This window comes from Colobus angolensis, unplaced genomic scaffold, assembly GCF_000951035.1.
Source record: "Colobus angolensis palliatus isolate OR3802 unplaced genomic scaffold, Cang.pa_1.0 Scaffold369, whole genome shotgun sequence".
NCBI classification, from domain to species: Eukaryota; Metazoa; Chordata; class Mammalia; order Primates; family Cercopithecidae; genus Colobus; species Colobus angolensis.
In genome coordinates, this window is record NW_012117032.1 from 835,430 (window position 1) to 858,474 (window position 23,045).

A 23,045-nucleotide genomic window follows, 5' to 3' on the forward strand; every position below is an offset into this window, starting at 1 on the left:
GCCGCCAGCGCCGCCGCGCAGGAGCAGGAGGAGGAGAAAGGGTGCGCAGCCCGGAGGCGGGGTGCGCCGGTGGGGTGCAGCGGAAGAGGGGGTCCAGGGGGGAGAACTTCGTAGCAGTCATCCTTTTTAGGAAAAGAGGGAAAAAATAAAACCCTCCCCCACCACCTCCTTCTCCCCACCCCTCGCAGCACCACACACAGCGCGGGCTTCTAGCGCTTCGCACCGGCGGGCCAGGCGAGTCCTGCCTTCATTTATCCAGCAGCTTTTCGGAAAACGCATTTGCTGTTCGGAGTTTAATCAGAAGAGGATTCCTGCCCCCGTTCCCGGCTCCTTCAGCGTCCCCCCTCCCCTGTCTCTCTCCTGGGGAGGCGTGAAGCGGTCCGTGGATAGAGATTCATGCCTGTGCCCGAGCGTGTGTGTGCGCGTGTAAATTGCCGAGAAGGGGAAAACATCACAGGACTTCTGCGAATACTGGACTGAAAATTGTAATTCATCTGCCGCCGCCGCTGCCTTTTTTTCTCGAGCTCTTGAGATCTCCGGTTGGGATTCCTGCGGATTGACATTTCTGTGAAGCAGAAGTCTGGGAATCGATCTGGAAATCCTCCTAATTTTTACTCCCTCTCCCCCTCGACTCCTGATTCATTGGGAAGTTTCAAAGCAGCTATAACCGAAGAGTGCTGAGGATTGATGGGATCGTTGCCTTATGCATTTGTTTTGGTTTTACAAAAAAGGAAACTTGACAGAGGATCATGCTGTTCTTAAAAAATACAAGTAAGTTCTCTGCACAGGAAATTGGTTTAATGTAACTTTCAATGGAAACATTTGAGATTTTTTACTTAAAGTGCATTCGAGAAAATTTAATTTCCAGGCAGTTTAATACATTCTTTTTAGCCGTGTTACTTGTAGTGTGTATGTCCTGCTTTCACTCTGTGTATGCAGGGAAATGCACCTGATTTTTTACTTATTAGTTTGTTTTTTCTTTAACCTTTCAGCATCACGGAGGAAGTAGACTGATATTAACAATACTTACTAATAATAACGTGCCTCATGAAATAAAGACCCGAAAGGAATTGAAATAAAAATTTCCTGCATCTCATGCCAAGGGGGAAACACCAGAATCATGTGTTCCGCGTGACTGAAGACACCCCCTCGTCCAAGAATGCAAAGCACATCCAATAAAATAGCTGGATTATAACTCCTCTTCTTTCTTTGGGGGCCGTGGGGTGGGAGCTGGGGCGAGAGGTGCCGTTGGCCCCCGCTGCATTTCCTCTGGGAAGGATGGCGCACGCTGGGAGAACAGGGTACGATAACCGGGAGATAGTGATGAAGTACATCCACTATAAGCTGTCGCAGAGGGGCTACGAGTGGGATGCGGGGGATGTGGGAGCCGCGACCCCTGGGGCCGCCCCCGCACCGGGCATCTTCTCCTCCCAGCCCGGGCACACGCCCCATCCCGCCGCGTCCCGGGACCCGGTCGCCAGGACCTCGCCGCTGCCGACCCCGGCTGCCCCCGCCGCCGCCGCGGGGCCTGCGCTTAGCCCAGTGCCACCTGTGGTCCACCTTACCCTCCGCCAGGCCGGTGACGACTTCTCCCGCCGCTACCGCCGCGACTTCGCCGAGATGTCCAGCCAGCTGCACCTGACGCCCTTCACCGCGCGGGGACGCTTTGCCACGGTGGTGGAGGAGCTCTTCAGGGACGGGGTGAACTGGGGGAGGATTGTGGCCTTCTTTGAGTTCGGTGGGGTCATGTGTGTGGAGAGCGTCAACCGGGAGATGTCGCCCCTGGTGGACAACATCGCCCTGTGGATGACTGAGTACCTGAACCGGCACCTGCACACCTGGATCCAGGATAACGGAGGCTGGGTAGGTGCACTTGGTGATGTGAGTCTGGGCTGAGGCCACAGGTTCGAGGTGCGGGGGTTGGAGTGCGGGTGGGCTCCTGGGGCAAGGGGAGGCTGTGGAGCCGGCGAAATAAAATCAGGGTGGTTGCTTCCCGGCGTCCCTACCTCTTCCTCTGGACAAAGCGTTCCCTCCCCACCTGACCGATAACACCTGCCATCTAAGTCTTTAACTTGCTTGCTAGTCGTGGAGATCCAAAGATCCAGCGTTTGTAATCCAGTGGGATGTGGTGGTAAATGGTACCCCCTTCGGTGTTTCTCAAGGTGGAGGTCCAGGAGTCCCCAGGACCACCGTTTCCTGGCTTGAGCAGCTTGTTGGAATCAGAGGGAGGTTTCAGGGACTGCTTATGAACCAGATACCAGGTTGGGTCTTGATAGTCTGCATCCCAAACAAGCGCCCCTGAAACAAGCCCCTTGTACACTAAAATTTGAGAGCAACCTAATTAGAAGAATAGACTCCACAGAAAACCAAGGGCATCATCACTCGGTAAAATTTTCCGAAAGAGGAAAACCAATGTAAGTCTTTTTCCCTGGAAAACTTAGTTGTGTTTGTAAAGAGCTAAGTTGACATTCCAAAGTCCTTGGACTGGAATCTCCAGTGTGTGCCATATTCCCAGTGGGCGTGATGAGGTGTCTTGAGGAGTATTAGGCTATGGCTTTGCTACCTCGTCAGTGACAGAATTTGCATCGGCTGCATTCTTTGTGTTCTATAATTTGTGTATGATTTGCCAATTTGCTAGAATGCTAGAATCTTTTGTTTTTCACAACCTAGAATCGACCTAATTTTGTGATCTCCTGAAAAAATTTGCATGTAGGTATCTATGTAAAATGTAGAAGAATTGATTCTTAGCTGTGGATTCTCATGCCCTGACTTTAGTTGAAGTGATTGATACCTGTGGCTTTGAAGAACATTTGTGAGATGATCTTTTTTCTGGTACTGTGCTAGATAGAGCTTTTGTCATTATACCATACAATTGTACTTTTCTGAGATTCTTTGCGGGGAGTGGTGGTGCAGTTCCTAAGAGTCAAGGATTGTAATGGAGATCTATATCCCATATCTAAAATGATGAATTTATGAAAAAGTATTCTTGTCTGAAGTTTTTTTTTTGTTTTACACTTTTTGTTTTAATCTGAAGAGTTATCTTTGAAAAACAGGATGCAATTCAGTGCTTCCTTTTATAGCCTCTTGGGAGACTTACTAATGTCATTATTTTATAGGACCTAACAGGAGCAAAAAGCCTAGAAATGACTGCAAGTGGATTAGATGTCAAGAAGCACACTACATGTTTTTATTACATTTTACAAAGTGTGCTCATATTAAGAAGCCAAATAGAGAAAAGGCCAAGAAAAGTAGATGATTGATGTGAACATCTGATCTTATTTGACCAAAGTTGACAAAATATTGATGCCACTGTTTGGTGTTTAAAAGTAAGATTAATCAAAATGCCCCAATTTAAATTTCTAAAATTTAAATTTCTAAAATTTAAATACTCTTCTTGAATTGTTTGTTGAGATCTCACATTATCAGATGTTTAGTAATTCTGGAAGAATTTACTAAAGGGTGAAAAGAATATTTTTGTTAAATATTTGGTTAAGTAGGTGGTTTGATTTTTAATCACTATAACCAAAAAGGTTGGGACTTCCAGACTCTAAAAGGATCCTTTTAAACCAAAGTAAAACTGATTTAATAGTTTTGCTATTTCATATTTTTATGAAAAATTCACATTTAAAAATTTTCTTTCTAGTTGAAATAAATCCAACGTGGTAACTGGTATCTGTCTATCAAGTAAGTTAATAAAAACCTGGGAAACAGAGACACATGTTTATGATAGAAATTAAGATACAACCTTGATATTTGTTGCTGAATTTCAGTGTGTTACCATCTCATGTAACTGAAGTTTCTTTTTAAGTAAAGGCTCACTTTTTTCTTTTTTTGAAACAGAGTTTTCATAGTAGACCTATCTTTGTGGTCAACAGGTATCTGAGGTTGATAAATGTAGAGGCTACATTTTATGATGCCAGACCACAAGGACACACCATAGAACATGATAAAATTTTTTTGACAAAACTGCTTCTAGTAAAAATAAATCATGTAGAGGCACAGATGGTTGATGGTAAAATATGTAATAGCTTTCAGAACAATGCATAGATGGTGACTATATAGGAAAACGATGGAATTTAGAGAAAAAAATACATATATACCAGGAAATGCACTCATAGGACACTTTGGAGTAAAAGTGGTAGGGTTTGAGAGTGATAAATGATTTGCTTATCATTTCAAATGTGATTATTAATCTAAAAGTCATTTAAGGCATTTGGCATACAGACAGATTTTCTTCAAATTTACACCAATTGGGGTTACATCTCTAATAATATGTTGTATTTTATAGTGTAAAGTAGTCTTAATGGTAAAGCTTCAGAAAAGAGCTAGCATATTTTCTTGACATGTGACAATAATCTGCACTGTCCCCAAGGCTCAGTGGATCAGCCCATCTCCTGAATACTACACTGAATACTACTCCAGGCTTTAGACTTCAAGTCATTTCTTTTGCTTTGCTGCTGCTCCTACAAGATTGGAACCTTGTGAGGCTGAGGCAATCTGTTTGACTTTTGTGTTCCGTAACATGGAGAAAATCAGGTCCTTGGAATGATCAGCCTCTGATAGATTGTCCCAGAAGACTACAAATTAAATAAAGACTAAAGAAGTAATTGGCTGTAGAGTGGAGTGTGACTTTATTCCTAGGTCTGAATAAGGCATTGTGTGGCATCCAGAGAGAGGCAGGACAGAGGAAGCAGTGAGAGCGCAGCAATTCTAGAAAATGTGGATACCTTGCTGCTCAGTGTGGCTTATAGAGAGTAGCACATGCATCCCCAGGAGCTTCTTAGAGATGCAAAAGCTCAGCTCCCACCCCAGTGCTACTGAGTCAGAATATGTGGTTTGTGTGCACATTAAAATTAGCGATGCTGGCTACCATCCTTGGTTCCTGGTGGCATCTTTTAGGAAGTGTTGCTACCTGAGATGGATTCTGCATTGTCTCCTTCCAGTGCTTTAAAGATCTACAGTGTTACTTGGAATACTGAATATTTCCCAGATGTCCCCTATTGTGATCTGACTTTAGGAAGACATAAATTGGGATGAAGGAGAGATAGCAAGCAGGTAGATTAACTATAAGCCCAGTCTTCTTGTGAATATTTTTCATAGTAGTTAACAATTTATATTGGCATCACTGGTCCCATTAAAAAGCAAGATAGCTTTTCTTCTTCAATTAAAGGCAAGAGAATTAGCTCTTTTAATAGCTGTTAGTTATTATTTTATCCCCTCATAACACAGTTTAAATTCTGTAAATGACTTTAGTGACCTTGCAACTTCTTTAAGACAAAGAGACTCTTGCAGGCAAGGGGTTGAGTTTTGGGTAAGTGATGGTGAGTGACCCTCTAAACTGAGAACTTTGGTGACATTCAGCTTCGTGTCTTAGGAGAGAGTGAGATATGGACCACCAGAAGAATGAGATGATTCAGACAAGAGATTGTAGGAGATTGGCTTTATTCTATTGACGAGATGGTAATCCGACTTATTTTTTGGTGTTGGTGGTTTAGGAAGATAGGAACTTCTCCACACCTGATAGAGTTCAGCTGCCTTTTGATTAGTCAGCAAGCAGTTTTTCCTTTCTCAGTGCAGTCTACATCCAGCAAAACATTTGATTAACTGGAAAGCAATACCATTCTCATGCCAGTGTACAAATTACACGAAAGAGCATCATTTTTCTAGTGTCTGAGGATTGGCTGCTTATGGCCAGTTTTGGCAGCAAAACGATAGGATTAAAAATAGCTTGAAGATGATCTAGTCTTAAATAATATATTTCATGATGAACTTTCCTGGGAAAGTGCATCCTTCTGCCTGCAAGAATCACATGACCCTTTCAATAATTTATTTAGTAGAAAAAAACACATTATTTCTCGTAGAGTTTTCAGTCATGTGATGTGGTGTGATTGTTTCTGGACCGTCATAAAATTTTATAGTTAACTGAGTTCTCTTTTCTGTTTTGGGGCCTTTGTTACTATTTAATGTCCATTGAAAACGTGGCTTTCTTTTGTGCATTCTGTTACTTTCAGGTGTACTTTCTAATGAGAATGGATTGCCCTTTTTAGCAATCTTTGATTGAACTGGTACATTTCAGATTACTTAAATGTCATCAGGCCACGCAGCATACCAGGTAACAGAAAGCCACATTAAAAAAAAAAAAAAAAAAAAAACAAGCAAGCAAAATTCTTGTAGTTTTTTCTTATCTCTTTCCCAGTCCTATTGCGCTGTTTGGAGGGATGATAAGCCCACTCTTGAGCGAGTGTGTGGGTGCTGCATGTTAACCGTGGTGCTTCCCACCCAACATACCTCTGCACCCTTTTCTAAGGTCACTCATTATGTCTCAGCAATAGTTTAGCAAAGCAGTTTCTCCGCAGAAGCGCATTTGTGCTAGAAAACAACACTGTCTTTGTAGTGTACGAGCAGAAAGTTTTCTTTTTCCCCCAGAGATATATTGTATTTGAGATTCAAAGGTTCTGTTCAACCTTTTTAAGGTAATCTAATATCACCTTATTCAGGTATAACAGTAACTTCTCAATCTGGTCATCCTTTCTGTCAACTACATATAGGAGACTACTCAGTGAATTTACCCCACTATGAAGTTTCTCTTTCATGCCTCTTGGTTTGGCTCAAGCAACCTTAATGTTTGATGTCTAAGCAGGATTAATGATGAAAATCATCCAAGGACTGAGACAGTTATTCCGCAGATATGATTGCCAGTCTTACATGAATCCTGTCCTGGGTTAGGTTGGAGGTACGGGCAAAAGAGCTTTGCCTCTGCCCTGGATAAACTCACAGGCTAGTGTTGCAGCTGTCCTAATAAACTCGTAGTTACTGTACAGCCTGATAAGCATGATCCTAGACTCAGAGACTTAGAGGGAAAAAGCAAATAACTGTAACTTATTTTGCATGTACTTCAATCTTGGTCTAAGAATGTTATTTCTGACTATATGACTGTCCATGTGTGCATTAGGCCTAATTTAAATAGGGCCAAATGTAGATACTTTTAGAAATACTGTATAACGTAGACATATGCTTAAGAGAACTGAAAGGCAGGGGGAGTTCCCTTGTTAAATATTAACCCACTAAGCACTATTTATGCATACTAAGAAGACTTAATAAACACCAGTCTACAATTTCTAAAGCATTTCATTAATTCTTTTTAAGTAAAAGACAATCAAGGCTCTGATTAGACTGACTGGAACAGGGTAATTTGAAGAACTATCTTTCTTAAATAACTCTTGTATGCCAAAAAATACAAGTAGGTTTTGAACCAGAACAAGGGCTCTTCCTTTGAGGAGGGGAAAAACAAGCTTCTGTTTTCCTTTGGTTTGAGGTTATATTACTGTTCTATTTGTCTAGACACTTCTATGATGCTAGTTAACAGAAATTCACAGTCCATTGTAACACTGGCATTTGCCTTCCAACTTTTTGGGCTTGTGGTCCTGTTCATTTAAATGGAGACTGTAAAACTTTCAAAATGCCAACAAAGCTGTTTTCACTTAAAAACATATTTTTATAGATTATAATTTGTTGTTCTGATATATACCCAATTCTATATATTCCATAGCTTTATTTCTCTGCCCTCCATTTGCCAGACCATCTGTCCTTTGGTGTGAATAAGGAATGATTATTTCTCTCTCTTCCAAACCATGGGACTTCCTTATAGGCGCCACCACCCCGGTGACCATCCCCTACCTGCCTTATCATCCCACCAGAGAGGGACCTCTCAGATGTTAGCTCCTTGTTAACTTCCAATTAGTGAAGGGTAGGATTTACCTGAAGCAAACCATAATGCGCTTAGATACTAGCAAAAAGGAGCAGAAGTGGGGAGTCTAATCAAAGTGAGAGGATAACCCTCACCCCAAACTTGCTGCAGGCAGCTGGGCAGGTCAAAATTCTGTGACCAGATACTGTCCTTTACCTCCAGAGATTATAAACTTTAACCTGTGCAGAGAAAAGATAGTATCTGCTGGCAAAATTTGTACTTGCTTTGATTCCTCTAGTGCAAGATTATAGTGGGGTTATATGTGAGCCTTCAATAAATGTTTGACTAACTAAACTAAAATAGCTTAGGGTAAGGACTACTTCCCCAAACGCCCTTTTAAATATGTGAGAAAGGGATTCTCCCTGACATACTGGTATGACCATTCGTAGCAATATACTGAGAGTGACTTGGGTGATTTTCTCAGGCGATCAACCACATTCCATGAGCAGGTTAACCATGGAAGACACCTGCCCTTGAGCATCGCGTTTGGCCCACGTGCGTCAATGGGGAAATTTGTGTTTCCATTCTGCTTCTTGTTTTGCCTTCACAACTTCAGGGATAGAACCGTATTCCATTTTTAGTTAATAATCAGCTCTCTGGGGCTTCCATGTAATGAGTCAGAAACTTATGACTGACTCCACTCTGCCCTTTATCATGTCTCCCAAAAACAACCCGAGAACCCACTGCGTCAAGTGAAGCTTTAATTTTTCAGGGGAGGTTTTTTCCATTGAGACCAATACATCTTTTCTTGTGACAGATCCAGTTACTATATTTCTTTATTTTTAACTGTCGAAAACACAGTTAAGCTGCAACAGAATATGGTGAGTTTACCAATTTTAATACTTGGAGCACCAAACAAAGGATGAGTGTTGCAGGCTGTCTTTTCTTGACTTTTTCCAGCTCTCCTTAGCAGATAACTAGGATGATTTTTTTTTCTGCTTTACAACATGATGAATGCTATATCTCTATATTAACTCTGAAATTGAATTGCAGCCAAATATTCCTCTCAGCTGCATTAGAATTTTCTAAGAGAACATGAGACACATACTTAGTCCTCTTAGTTCAGTGCTATATCTCAGATATATTGATATCTGATTTATAATTAAAATAGGAATAAAATTAAGTACAAATTATTTCATCAGCTTTAAATGTAGATTTATCTTTTTGAAAAAAAAAAAAAGTGAGTCCATAAAGGATGGCAGCACTGGCATTTTTGGATGTAAAATTTCAGGTCTATCTCCTAGCCATTTCCTTTATGGATTCCTGCCAGCATCTTTAAACACACACACACATACACACGCTGAAGACACACAGAGAAGTTTTGAGGTATTTTATAACAAAATTATAAGAACAGGGAGACAAAGCCACTTACTAAACATCAAAGTGATAGTATAAGAAGAAAATGATTTGAAGAAGTCCTAATTGAGGGAAATGAGCAATTGTCCACAAAACTTAACCCTGGGTTCCCAGGAACCAGGATAGGGATGGTCATGGAGAGGGTTTTCAGGATCTGGTTATTTAGGAAAACATGGACACTAACTTTTTTCATTGAAAAAACATTTATTGAGACCATACTCCATGCAGAGCTCTATGCTAGGTGCTTTAGTGAAGCGAAAAAATGTCTAAGATAACTTTTGCCTTCAAGGAACTTACCAATCAGTAGGGGACCAAGACAAGGATGCAAATCACTGTAATCCTGGACCATGTGTAGTAGACAGAGAGGCCCAACCCAGCTACAGTGATATCTGAAGAGTTTCATGTTGGAGATAATTTTGAGACAAGTTTTAGCGAACAGGCTGGCGATATGGGGAGAGGGTCTTCCGGGTAGTGGAAACTGGAGGTGTCAAAGCAGGCATGAATGTGTGAGGTGTGTTTGGGGAATTGTGGAGAGTCTGATTTGACTGGGACATGGAGAGCTCTCCTTAGATAACTCCATAGTCTTGAGAACTTACCACTGCATACTAAGCTGTGAAACTCGTACATATAGCCCTCCCTATCTTTGGGTTCCACATCCATGTTTTCAACCAACTGTGGATCAGAAATATATGGGGTAGGGCAGGCACAGTGGCTTAGGCCTTTAATCCCAGCAATTTGGGAGGCCAAGGTGGGTGGATCACTTGAGGTCAGGAGTTCAAGTCCAGCCTGGCCAACATGGTGAAACCCCACCTTTACTAAAAATAAAAAAAATCAGCCAGGTGTGGTGGTGGGTGCCTGTAATCCCAGCTACTCGGGAGGCTGAGGCAGGATGATTGCTTGAACCTGGGAGGTAGAGGTTGCAGTGAGCCGAGATCTTGCCACTGTACTCCAGCCTGGGGGACAGAGCAAGACTGTGTCTCAACAAATAAATAAATAAATAAATTATGTAGGAGGATGTGCGTATGGAAGTACTACTCATTTAATATCAGGGACTTGAGCATCTTCAGATTTTGGTATCCAATGGGGGTTCCCAGAGCCAATCCCCTGAGGTTACCGAGGGATGGCTGTGTTTAACTGTACCAGGGATGTTGAAAGGATGTTGCAAAGGTTCTGAGACAAGGCAGGATGTGTGGGTTTGAGGAAGATTGACAGTGACTGAAGCTGGACGGGGAGACCAGGTGCGAGGTCTGAAGCACCTGGAATGGAAAGGACAGGACAGATGTGGGCCTACTGCAGGTGTAGAATCAAAGGACAGACAGCAGGTCGAATATGAGGAATAACGGAGGGAAAGAATCAGGACTCAAGTGCCATCCTGGCTGGCTCAAAAAATGATACAGTCTTCCAGAGGGAAAGGAAAGATAACAACAGTTACTGCTTTGTGGGGTACATGTCATGAATTTCATTTTGGACATTCCCAGTAGGATATCCAAGTGGAAATACCCAGTAAGGCTTAGACATAAGGATCTGGCGCTCAAGAGAGAAATTGAGGCTGAACCATAATATATCTTTCCCTCGAATCATGTAGGTTTCTCTTTTGCCTTCTTTCGTTGCCCAAAGTGGTCCTAACTGCTACTGCTGATGCTGTCTTCGTTTGCAACTGCTGTTTGCACCCCACCTTTTCCCAAAGGTAATCGGTAGACTTGCACTTGCATGGATTGGGTTAAGGTGGTTAACTTGAAGCTTTACTGTTCAAAGCTTGGCTGCCCACTACCAGTTTGCCAACTTAATGAATCCTTCAAGTTTAATCAAATTAGTATTGTTCCAAATGTTCTAATAGTATCCTCTATGTGTGACTCTAGGTCTTACAAAATCAAGGTGTCCTTTCTCACTGGGACTTCCTTATTGATAAAACATTTCTTCTATTAAATTCAACCTAGCACCAGGCATAGTAGGTAATAGACACACACAATGATTGTTTATTGAATGAATGAATAAAATGATTATGTTAGAGGCATTTTGAGCAGTTCATCCTAAGCAGCTAATTTTCTCTTACTTCTTTTATTATAGTGTGTGTTTGTGTGTGTGTCTGAAATGTCCCATCCTACAGGTTCATTAATATTTAAGGGAAATGAAAGAAGAAAAATAACTATTAAGTGTTTTGATTTCATCCTTTTCATTGAATTGAAAAAGTATATCATTTATTCCTAAAGAGAAATCTAGATTTTGCTTTATATTAAATATTTGACATGTATTGGTCCTTAAGGCTAATATAGATACCAGCATGTTGGTTGTCACATTCTATCTGTTTATACAAAGGTTGTAGACACACAGTCTATGTACATATGCCTAGTTGCTCTCATTCCTTTTGTTTCATATCTCAAGCCTAACCCAGACTGAAAAGGTTTTGAAGGCTGAGATTATTCATCACCCTATCATTATAGAAAGCAGGGCTGGCCCAAGGTTCTCACAGTGGGAGCAAGGTGGATTTTAACTCTGGTCAGTGTTATAGCTCAAATACAAAAAGAAGTGCAGCATAAAAGTCACAAGGATAAGTGGTCCCCTCGTTCTTCTCCCATAAAAACAAGCAGCCAATTGAAGGTGGAAGTCAGTACAGTTCAGCATTCCCAGAGGCGAGAGAACCTAAGATTTCATTTCTAAAGATGCTGCTCAACAAGAAGACCACCTGGGATGTCTCACATAAAACGACTGGCCTGGCAGCTTTTGGCTAAGTTCTCTATTCTGGTTCAAGCCAGCATCACAGCCTATCTGTGGTTTTAACAACTGATGGAATTTGTATTTTGAGAACCCTCATCCCTTGGCATGAAGCAAACTCAAAGCATTGTTGCTCATCAGTTGTCATCTGTTTGAGAAAGATTTTGATATGTTTACTGGTAATGAAGCTTGACCAGACTTCTCCAGGGGCTTTTAAAAAAGATGAATGTGTCAGCTTGTAGATTTGTCCCCATGAATGAAACCACAAGCAAATTCTCTTCTCTCTTCCAGCCTCCCTTCCTCCCTCTTGTTTCTTCAGTGGCCATCTGCGCATTATGTTCCCATTGCCAGGCCCTCTTCAAGCGGCTTATCTATGAGTGAATTCAGAAACTTCAAATTATAAAGGACACCCAGATAATTGGCCTGTTCTCCAAAGTATCTGTCCCCTGTGCTGCTGCCAGATTCCTTCTTAATGAATACATCCAGTGACAGTGGGATTCTTGAGCTTGTCCGTATCTGTGAGAAAATGAGCTCCCCTGCTTTGTAACAGCTTGTGGCTCAGGGAAAAAAAAAATGACAGCCATTGCACAAGTTTCCTTTGAATGTAGTTTTCTTTCCCATAAATGATACTTTGAGAATACAGTTAAGGGGTTATTAGTTTTCTATTTCATGCTTGGCCTGTGTATGAGAATAACACAAGCTGTCACTGCAAATCAGTAGCTAAAAATGCTTTGTCTGGTTAATGTGAACATTTAATATTTGGCTCAATTAAAAGTTAACCGATGAAAGTACATGTCATTGGAATTGGAAAATACCTTTTGTACGGAATACTTAAAGGGCATGACCCGTGACTAAGCCAGTGCTTTTAAAATATGGAGAATATGGGGAGATTTAATATGAGTTGGGATACTTGACTCTTCTTTAAAACCTCTCTACCTGTTTGGCATGACAGGACATTGATAGAGTGGGCTCATTGTTATGGCGAAGGATCCGCTTGCATCTCTGCGTTTTTAAGTGGGTAATTGTGTTTTTGCACCTAGTCACATGATTAAAGCAGACAGAACAAGAGATCAGTTATTCATTTATACCATACTTTAAAAAAAATCGAGCCAGGGCCTGGAGAAGTGGGAAGTGAGAGCAAGAGGGGGATGGCTGATAGTCTAGGGGCAGGGGTGTCCAATCTTTTGGCTTCCCTGGGCCACATTGGAAGAAGAAGAAGAACTGTCTTGGGTCACAAGTAAAATACACTAACGGGAATGATAGCTGATGAGCTAAAAAAAAAAAAAAAAAAAATACACACCACACACACACACAAAATCATAATATTTTAAGAAAGTTTACAGATTTGTGTTGGGCTGTATGCAAAGCCATCTGCCCGCCATGGGTTGGACAAGCTTGGTCTGGGGGAGTGAAGACTGTTCAATAGCAACCACAGGAGAGCATGTTTAAAGCTATGAGAAGAGATGCAGTAACAGTACGGGCGTTTTTTTTTTTTTTTGGTTTTATTTCCTTGATTTTATTTCATTCTAGTAATAGAATGAAAATTATGCCATGAAATAGGTTTTCAAGGGGTGCAGTTGTGGAGTAAGGGATACATTCCTTTGATACAAGATAAAGCTTTCGCTCATGAATTCCTTTCACTCATTCCAAAATGTATACCTTTTTATTTCTTTTTCTTATTTTTTGTTTAGGCTAGTATTATCAGAAAAATATTTACTAATGATTTAGTTATGAGTAACTATGTTTATATTTTGGTTTGGTTTTATTTTTTATTTTACGAAATTTAATTAAAATGCTTCAATAATTTCTTCATTAAGCATGATGATCCAATTCAGAATGGTTATGTTTTAACATGTCAAGAAATAACTTTTTTCATTTCGATTATACACAGCATGGGAATTAAATTTTCTAAAATTTGTTAGAGTCGAGGAAGTCTTCCCAGGAAGGGGACTGAGCAGGAATCAATGTAGTGAAGTGGGTGGGAGGAACCAAGTATGGCCCCAGGCAGAACTTCGGGAACAAAGGCCAGAGGCAAGCGGCCACACAAGGAACTGAAGAGTTTTCAGCCTGGCTGGAGTGGAGAGTGCAAGTGGATGGGTCAGAAAGATGATGCTAGAGGTGGCCCACCCTGGAAGAGTTTGTTTCAGATATATCACCCTGACTCCACTCCAGACCGTTAATGAGACGGGGGAGAAATCAGTGACCAGATAGGAGGCTCTTTCAGCAAACGGGCAAGAGATCAAGTGCCTGACCTAGAGGAATGGTAGTGGGAACAGCAAGAAATTGCTAGCTTTGCACAATGATTAGGACTAGAGTGGAGAGATTTTTTGGAAGAGGTAATGATTGACTGAGTGCTTCAGAACGTGGCTCATTTCTTCCTCAGCTTTGCTGTTCTTTCTGTATAATTTGAGAAGAATGTGGTCATTGTTCTGGTTATATACAAATGCTTTTTTCTTTTTCTTTTTGTTTGTTGTTTATTTGTTTGTTTTTGGAGATGAGGTCTTGCTCTGTTGCCCAGGCTGGAGTGCAGTGGCACCATATCGGCTCACTGCTGCCTCGAACTCCTGGGCTCAAGTGATCCTCCCACCTCAGTGTCCTGAGTAGCCGGGACTACCGGTGCATGCCACCACACCTAAACAATGTTTGTCTTATCTTTTGTTGAGACAGGATCTCACTTTGTTGCCCAGGCTGGTCACAAACTCCTGGCTTCAAGCAATCCTCCTGCCTCAGCCTCCCAAAGTACTGAGATTACAGGCATGAGTCACCTCACCTGATCTTATACAAATATGTGTTTTTTCTTATTTCATGTTAAAAAATATTGTCTAGTTAAAAACTCCATTTTTGTTAGAATTCACCGTGTAATAAATCTTTATTAACTATCAGTTAATAAAAGTATATTTGAGGAAATAATTCAATTATGAAAGGCAGTTTTCGTAGAATTTTTTTCCAGGTGAAAAAAAATGACAGTGGTATCTTGCCTTTACGTAGGATTTTAAAGTTTCCAAAAAAAAAAAAAAAAAATTCCATATCTGTTGGCCCATTTGATCTTCACAACAACCCTAAGCAAGGCAGGTATTGTATTCCAACTTCTCCCTACTTTCCTCCCCACACACACTGTTAGTTATTTGTTTATTCCCATGTAAAGAAGAAAGTTTGGCCAACAAAGGTGTGTAAGAGCCAATAAGCAAAGGAGGAGCTTTTACTCGTTCCCTGGCTTGGGAATCCAGTAAATATTTCTTTATCCTGTGCTGCTTCTCTGGATATGTGTTCATAAGGACACAAGATTGCTTAGTGGAGACTGAAATATATTGCATTTTGAACACTAGTATACTCTACTGCTTTCTGTCTCAAAAATGTTTGGGAAATTGGAATGCAATCTTTTGTTTCTAGTTACTTTCCCTCCTTTGATTCAGCCTTTGCAGCGTTTCTCGTGCTTGCAGCAGAGGGGGATCTAGCTGCTTCCATTTGGTGCCTACATATCAGCTCAAGACCCTGTGACAATGTGCTTGTGAGCCAGGCGGGCTTGGACATGAGCTGAAGGGACAATAGTAGGACTGATGTGCGAGGTCTCTAACACTTGAAGGGACAGCCCTGTAAAACAACCCCTTTCAACAGGGGCCAACTGGAATTAGATGAACACATGTGATTGTTTTTGCTTGTTGACACCTGACTAGCAGTGGTGTTACACTGGCATGCTGTTTGCTGCCTTTATTTCTTTGAATCCCTCAGAGTCCTTATTTACTATTTGCAAAGGTTGTAATTAGCTTTAATCAGAAGTGCCCATAGGCATAGGCCTGTAAATGTTGCTCTTCCATCTTTCTTTTTTCTTTTCCCAAGAAAATGCCACATTGGACCGTCAGGAAAAATAACTAATGGGTACTAGGCTTGATACCTGGGTGGATGAAATCATCTGTACAATAAAACCCAACAAGTTTACCTATGTAACAAACCTGTACATGTACCCCTGAACTTAAAATAAAAGTTTAAAAAATTAAAAAAGGAAGTAAAACAAAAAAATAGAAAGAACAAGCACTAATAAATATGAAAAAGTCCTTCAGAGTCTTTAAATTTGCTCACAGAGCATTGACTAAGACACTATCTCCTTTAGTGACTAAATAAAATCTAAAAAATAAAATTGGGCTCCTCTTTTTAGGTGACCAAAAATATTTGGTACATGTTTCTTGAATGTTAAAAATGGTGGAGCCTCCATCAGTAGGGTTTCCACAGTGGTGAAGGGCATGTTACTGCAAGTTCATTCAATCAACAAATATTTATAAAGAGCCTACTCTGTGCCAATCATCGTTCTAGGGGCTGGAGCTATAACAGAAAACATGACAGGTAGGAACTCTCCTATCTGTTGTGAATCCCACATTGTGAGGAAGTCAGAAAAGTAAACAACTTAAAAATTAACAATATAACATAAGGGCCACAAAGTAAAGAAAACAGGCCAATGCAAGGTAAGGGTGCTGATGGGACAATATTAACTTCCTCCTGGGTCTTTGAGATTTTTCTAGCAGTACTACAGTTTACACAGAGGAGATTTAATGGGTTTTTCTTCATTAATAGTTGAAAACAGTGTTGTACCTTAAAAATAATAGAGGTATTAGTATAATATTGCCCTTACGTCAGTTTAAAATGAGTTACCACGAACAGTATAAACTTAAAGAGACTTTTACTGTTTTTGGCTAAAATGTTTAGAGCGATCTTTTCCTTACCTACTCATCCTCATTTTCCCCATTTCCGTTTATCACAACATTGGTCCTTGGCCTCAGTCACTGAAAGTCAGGAGGAAGGAAGGAAATGAATATTTATTGAACCTCGATATGTGCCAGACCCTGGATTTAACACTTTTAGGGATAGGAGATTATTTAACCTCAATAACCTCTTCCTGAGGGCAGGAAGTGGATTTATAGATGCGGAAACAGAGGTTCTGCAAAGTCAAGTGACGTTGCCTGGTAAGAGGCAAAACCAGCATCCTTTATTTAGGCAATCCAAGTGATGTTCATGTCCTCTGGAACTTAAATTTTTAAAACAAAAATTTAAACAGAAACATATTACAAAAGAACAACTTTATGCATGTGACTTTTTGGGTTCTTTAGGAAGCCAGTTAGTCATCTTTAGTTTAATAACTGGCAGGTGAAATCTTTCCTACAACATGGAATTTTAAGTTCTTTTGTAGTTAAAAAATAAATGAAACAACTCTTTTTTTCTGTCTCCCTTTCGACTCCTAGAGTCTGTTTAAATAGCCTTTGAAAAATAAGTACTAATCATTGCTTCCTACCAAGACCAGACACCTGATTCAGAAACTCTCACTGGGGTCAGAGTGTGCGTTGGAAAAACAAACCCACAGTGCCTTCCTGGTTCCAGAGAAATGATCTCACTGTCAAATTGTAACCTGCCTAATACCTTAATAAAATGGTGGGGAAAGTCTGTGGTTTTACCTCTGGTATGATCCTTATCCCTTCACTCTTTTTATTTTAGGCATGACCTTAGTGTTTTTTTTCTTCTAGAGTCCGGAGGTGGAATGACATGTCACTCAGGTTTACAAGATGAGGATGTATCTGTTTTTATATTCAGCTGTAAATTTTATTCTACTTAAAAACAAACCCATCTTCAGCAGCCAGGGCGTATCAAGGGAGAGTTATTTCCATCCCCCTCAGTTTAATTTGGATACATTTGGCCCAGAACAGCACACTGTTTCCATAATAACATTTGAACAGGATGCCCTTGTGTTATTTGCAGGGCTAAGGGAGTTTCAGCATGGGCCAGGAAACTACTTTCTTAAAAGAAACTTGAACACGAAATTCTGACAAGATAGGAAACTCTTACTGCATCCTTGCTAAACCTCTACCCCCCCTTTCTCATTTATTTATATATCTCTTGTGTTATGAAACACATATAGGTTGAATATTTAACTCACTCTGAATTCATGTGCAGAATAAGTCACTCTTCAGAAGGACAAAAATAATGTTTTAAGTGGTTTGTTTAATAAAGCACATATTAAAAAATTTCAATTCAGCATCTTCCCTGGGCACAATATGTTATGACTTTTTAGAGTAGAGCTTCATGGTATTTCATAAGGAAGCCAAAAAGGAAGGGAAATTATTATTCGGGCAGAGGGACAATAGTGACCTTTCATTAAGCAAGACAGAGTTCACCACCAGGCTCCCCAAACCCCGGGCTCTGTGTTAGTTGAACTGAACAAGCCACCAACTATTTCCTCTCTCTCTTTCTTCTCTTTTTCTTTGAGACGGAGTTTCGCTCTTGTTGCCCAGGCTGGAGTGTAGTGGTGCAGTCCAGGCTCACTGCAACCTCCGCCTCCCAAGTTCAAGTGATTCTCCTGCCTCGGCCTCCCGAGTAGCTGGGATTACAGGCGCCTGCCACCACACCGGCTAATTTTTTTGTATTTTTTTTTTTAGTAGAGACTGGATTTCATCATGTTGACCAGGCTGGTCTCGAACTCCTGACCTCAGATGATCCACCTGCCTCGGCCTCCCCCCCAAAGTGCTGGGATTACAGGCGTGAGCCACCGCACCTGGCCTCCTCTCTTTGATAGACCAGACTGCTTTAAAAATATTGGTCCAATATCACCTAAAATGTTTCATTTATAAGCCATAACCCAACATTGTAATATTTAAAAGACTGCTTTATGTAGTTTTTACATACCCTTAAGATCCTAATGAATTCAGGTAATCAGTATTTTTGTTATTTTAACAGCTTTATATGTGGCCTCTTAGTTCTAGAGTTTGATCTCAGGAGAAGCGAAGAGCAGATTTGGATTCTGTGCCGTGGACAGGCGCACTGGTTTCCCGTGTGAAAAGGACAAAGCCCCGCCCCTTCTGGAGCTCGGTTCTCTTTGGGATTATTCCTAATGTTCTCCAAGAAGCTTGGAGTGCCTGTTTGTCACCAGTATTGTAATTCGTGAGTAAAAGATCCCTATGACTGCGAAATACATTAGCACCTTCAGAGATTATTGTTTCTTGATGATGGTGTGAATCACAGCTAGGAACTAGGATGTCATTTCAGCGCCTTCTGTGCAGAGGGATGTCACGAAGTTCGTATGCTAAAGTTCATACCCATTGCTCATAAGAGCTCAGCCACCCTTCTCAACCGTTCATGTAAAAATCTATCTGTATAAATATGCATATGTATGTATGTATGTGGTGTGTGTGTGAGTTAAAATATACATAACATTTACCATTTCACCCCATTTTAAATGTATAGTTCAGTGTCCTTCAGCACATTTACTTGGTTACATAAACCATTGGTATGTAATCCATGACTGCCATCTGTTTCCAGCACTTGTTCATCATTCCAAATGGAAACTCTACCCATTAAACTATTAACTCCCTGTTTCTTTTTCTCCCCAGTCCTGGGTAGCCACTATTCTATTTTCTGTCTCTATAAATTTGACTCTTCGAGGAAGAATTTGCTTCTTCCCATAAGTGGAATCAGACAATATTTGTCCTTTTGTGTCTAGCTTGTTTTATCTAACATATTTTCAGAGTTCATCCATGTCGTGGCATGCGTCAGAATTTCATTCCTTTTTAAGGCTGAATAATATTCCATACCATTTGCTTTTTTAAAAGTCCATTTTCTCACAAAATTGGTTATCATTTACCACCCCCTGCCTCCGCCAGCCAATAGAAACAGCAAATATGTTAAATTAGAATTGACCCGACAGAGGAGGTAATGGAGGCTTGTAAATTATTCAAAGAATTATTTTAGAGTCTGACAGCAAGGAAGAAGACAAAAATGCTTTTAAAACCAGCTCAGGAGTCTCTGAGGCTCTTCTGTGTGGGGCAGTCACAAAGATCGCTGTGGCTCCCGGAGTTCTCACTGGATCGTAGCACAGGACGATCTTAGTGATTCCTAATGATGCCACTGAGTCATCAAGACAGAGTTATTTTCTGTAGGGAGAGTCAAAGAGTTCAGGGAAAGTGGGTAGTAAGTTGCAGAAATATCTCCATTCCAAATGGTTAAAATTTTTTAAAAGTTTAGGCTTCAGTCATCTGAAAAATTTACTTATGTGAAATGATTCTCTCTCTCTCTCTATATATATGGAGAGACAGAGAGAGTGCAAGCGCGTGCACAAGATCTCCTTCTTTTTTGTTTTTTCTTTTCTTTTTCTTTTCTTTTTTTTTTTTAACAAACGCTTACATATCCTTCAAGCCCAGGCCAAATGGCACCTTCTCTGTGAATATATACGTGTGTTTGTGTGTGTTAAACAGGCAAAGAGACCTTCGGGGCGTTTGCTGACTTCTTTCATTCTTTTTCATCTCCTACCTCCCTTTCTAGAATAGAGAATTAGTAGGAACTTGACTCAAGTGGATAGGGACGTAATTTCTGGGGGGAGTTTTTGCTGCCTTACTGCATCTAAATTATTCTGTCTGTGCATAAATTAAGTTGTACACATATTTAGAAGAGCCACCTCCCCCGCTGCAGGATGCATAGAGTGGTTTTTGTGAGGAGCTGCTTTGCAGCCTCAACTCTGCCTCCTGACTTCATTTTGAAACCACTGTACAATGAAACGTGGTCATTTGTTTGTTCCACATTCTTTGTGCCTACTGGGTTTCTGGACATGATCTCTGGCCTTAGGGGGGACAGTCTCCTGGGGAAACAGACACACAAACAGATTTATTACAGTCCAGTGAGTTTTTTCCTGGGAAAGTTAAGGATGGTCTCACAGAGAAGGTGCCATTTGGCCTGGGCTTGAAGGATACGTAAGAGTTTGTTCAAAAAAAAAAAAAATAAAGAGATCTTACTCTCTGGAGAATGTGAAAGGGTACCATATGCAAATAAGCAGAGTATTTGAAGGGCCTGCCAAGCTTGGGAATGGCAGAGAGGCCAGAGTGACCAGAAGAGGGGCAGTTGGGGATGGAATGGAAGGGGATGAAGGGGGAAGATAGTGGAGGCTTGCTCTCCAAGGCTCTGTGTGCCCCACTAAGGAGTTTGATTAGATCTTTCCTGCAGTGGAATGCCAGTAAAGGTTTCTAGCAGGATAGTAAGTGACATGGCCGGATGTTTTTGTTGATGAAAACACTGCTGGCAGCAGTGTGTTGGTGGCAGTGAGGGCAGCAAGGAGGCCAGATGGGAAGGTGGCCAAGTGAAGGTGCTGGGCAGCTGCCCCGAGGCATGGGCAGTAGGAACTGCCAGGAAGGGACTACCTGAAAAGGTGTTCTAAGGTAGAATCAACAAGATTGTGCACAGTTGATCATCGCTGAATGCTCAGTGCTTAGCGCAAGGCAAGCACATAGTAGATGCTCAATAATATTGATTGAGTGAATGAATGGACGGGCAGCTGGGCACACATGACGAGCAGTACTAGCAAGTGTTAAAGTGACACCCCAGCTATACTCATGACAATGGTAAAGCAGAGGTTCACATGGCCTGTACTTTGCCCAGTGCTTTCTAAACCTTCTGTCGCTATTCGTGTATTTCTTTCTTACAACAGTACTGGGAGGTGGTGGTGTTTTTATCCTTGTCTTGCAAATGAGAACACTGAGGCTTGCAGAGGCGCCTCATTACAGCTGTTTGGGTGGCTGGGCTGGAATTTGAACCCAGGCAGTTTCGGAGTACTTGGTGCCCTTAATTCTGATGCTCTGCTGCCGCCCAGCTTTTGAGCCTTCCAGGAAGCTGCTGCTTTCAAGGCCTCAGAAGTGATGACTCGGGGCAAACCTAAGTGGTGGCAGGATGCAGAGAAGCCTGTTTAGGAAACCATTTATCTCACGTAGACATGCCATCTGAGATGACCTTAGTAGAAATAACAATGGCAATGATAACAGCTCCACAGCCTTTTCCCTGGCATAAGAAACTAGTTTTGTAATGAAAATGGAATTTCTCTGGGGAATAGTCCTAGAAAGAGATAGGCAGTTGAGATAAAAATAACAAAATATAAAATAGCATTGCATTGTTTTCTGTGTATTTTTCCTTCCACCTTTGTCCTTCTCTGTTGTGTAATTTACCTTGTTCCCTTGGCCATGGGTAGGTTGGGCGTCACTGTGATTTGACTTTTGTCCTGTGGCCCAAAGGAAGGGATGAGTGTGTGTATTTAGGGGTAGCTGTTTGCACCTTGCCTGGAGTTTGCCCTCAACATAGCTAGCTGAAAGGAGGAGAGGCCCTTAAGGGTAAACCTTGCTTTAGGAGTCGAAGCCCTTGGCTTTCTGGAATGAAGGGTGGTGAGTTTGGTTTCCCAGATGGCCCATGGGCCAGAATCTGAGCTCCTTGGCATTCAGGTGTGTGTGCTGTTCTGGATCATTACATCCACAACTGAAGCTGTGTTTTCAAGCCATAGGTCAGAGTCGTGTAAAACAAACTCTTGTCATAACAAAGGATGCAGCAGCCAGATTACAGCTCAGAGTTCCTTCACTCATTTACCCCAGAGGATGCTAAGAGATTCCATTTGTGTGCCGATTCTAACTGGGGGTCTGTCTTGCTCGACCACCCTGGTAAATGGTGATAAATACTGGTGGCCATAGCAGCACGGAGAGAGCGAGCCGGCCTGGAAACCCAGCCAAGCTCTCTTGGCTTCAATTTTATGCAAATTTGCCTAACAAAATGCAAATGATTTCACAGGAATACAGATCCCAGGGACACGTGCTCATCTGTTTTCAGCAGGGTTCCTGGGCGTTTAGAAGCAGCCGCTTGAGAGGCCAGGCAAGTCCACAGAGAGGCAGGTTCAAGGTGGCTTGCAAAGGAATGGCTCACCCTGTCAGCTGATGCCACGCCTGGAATTTCATTAGGAGCAGCGGCTTTCCCTTTGGCAGTCTGCGAGCCAAGACTTCTGTGTTTTGGGAACAGGAAAAGGTCAACACAGACTAATGCTTTTTCAAAAAGTCCTTTATTCTGCCTCTTATCTCACAGATTTTCTGTGATCACAGTATATATCCAAACATTTACTCATCCCACACATATTGACTGGTCATTTAGTCACTAAAAGGCACTGTGCTAGGCACTGAGAAAAGGCTGCTCTCTGCCACCAAGGTGTGACACCATAACATTGTGTCTAAAATCTACTCCCGCCCTCTCCAGTGCCGTGGCTGTGGCAGCCACTGGCCACCTGTGGCTGCCAGGCTCATGTAATGTGGCTAATCTAAATTGAGATGTGATTGGAGTATAAAATACACACCAGGTTTACTGGATTTCAAAGATGTAGTATGATGAATAAATGAATGCAAAATATTTTATCAGTAATTTTTATATTAATTTTGTGTTGAAGTGATAATATTTT

At 41.4% G+C, this 23,045-nt stretch overlaps 1 protein-coding gene across 1 annotated transcript in view; it reads left to right on the top strand.

Moving 5' to 3' along the window:
- The first annotated feature begins 160 nt into the window (after positions 1-160).
- BCL2 (B-cell CLL/lymphoma 2) overlaps positions 161-23,045 on the top strand; it is a 204,235-nt gene continuing 181,350 nt past the window's right edge. The window contains exons 1-2 of the mRNA XM_011953595.1: positions 161-771; positions 993-1,863. Of these exons, the coding sequence (XP_011808985.1) occupies positions 1,279-1,863 (585 nt within the window). The 5' untranslated portion in view covers positions 161-771; positions 993-1,278. The remainder of the gene's footprint in view (positions 772-992; positions 1,864-23,045) is intronic.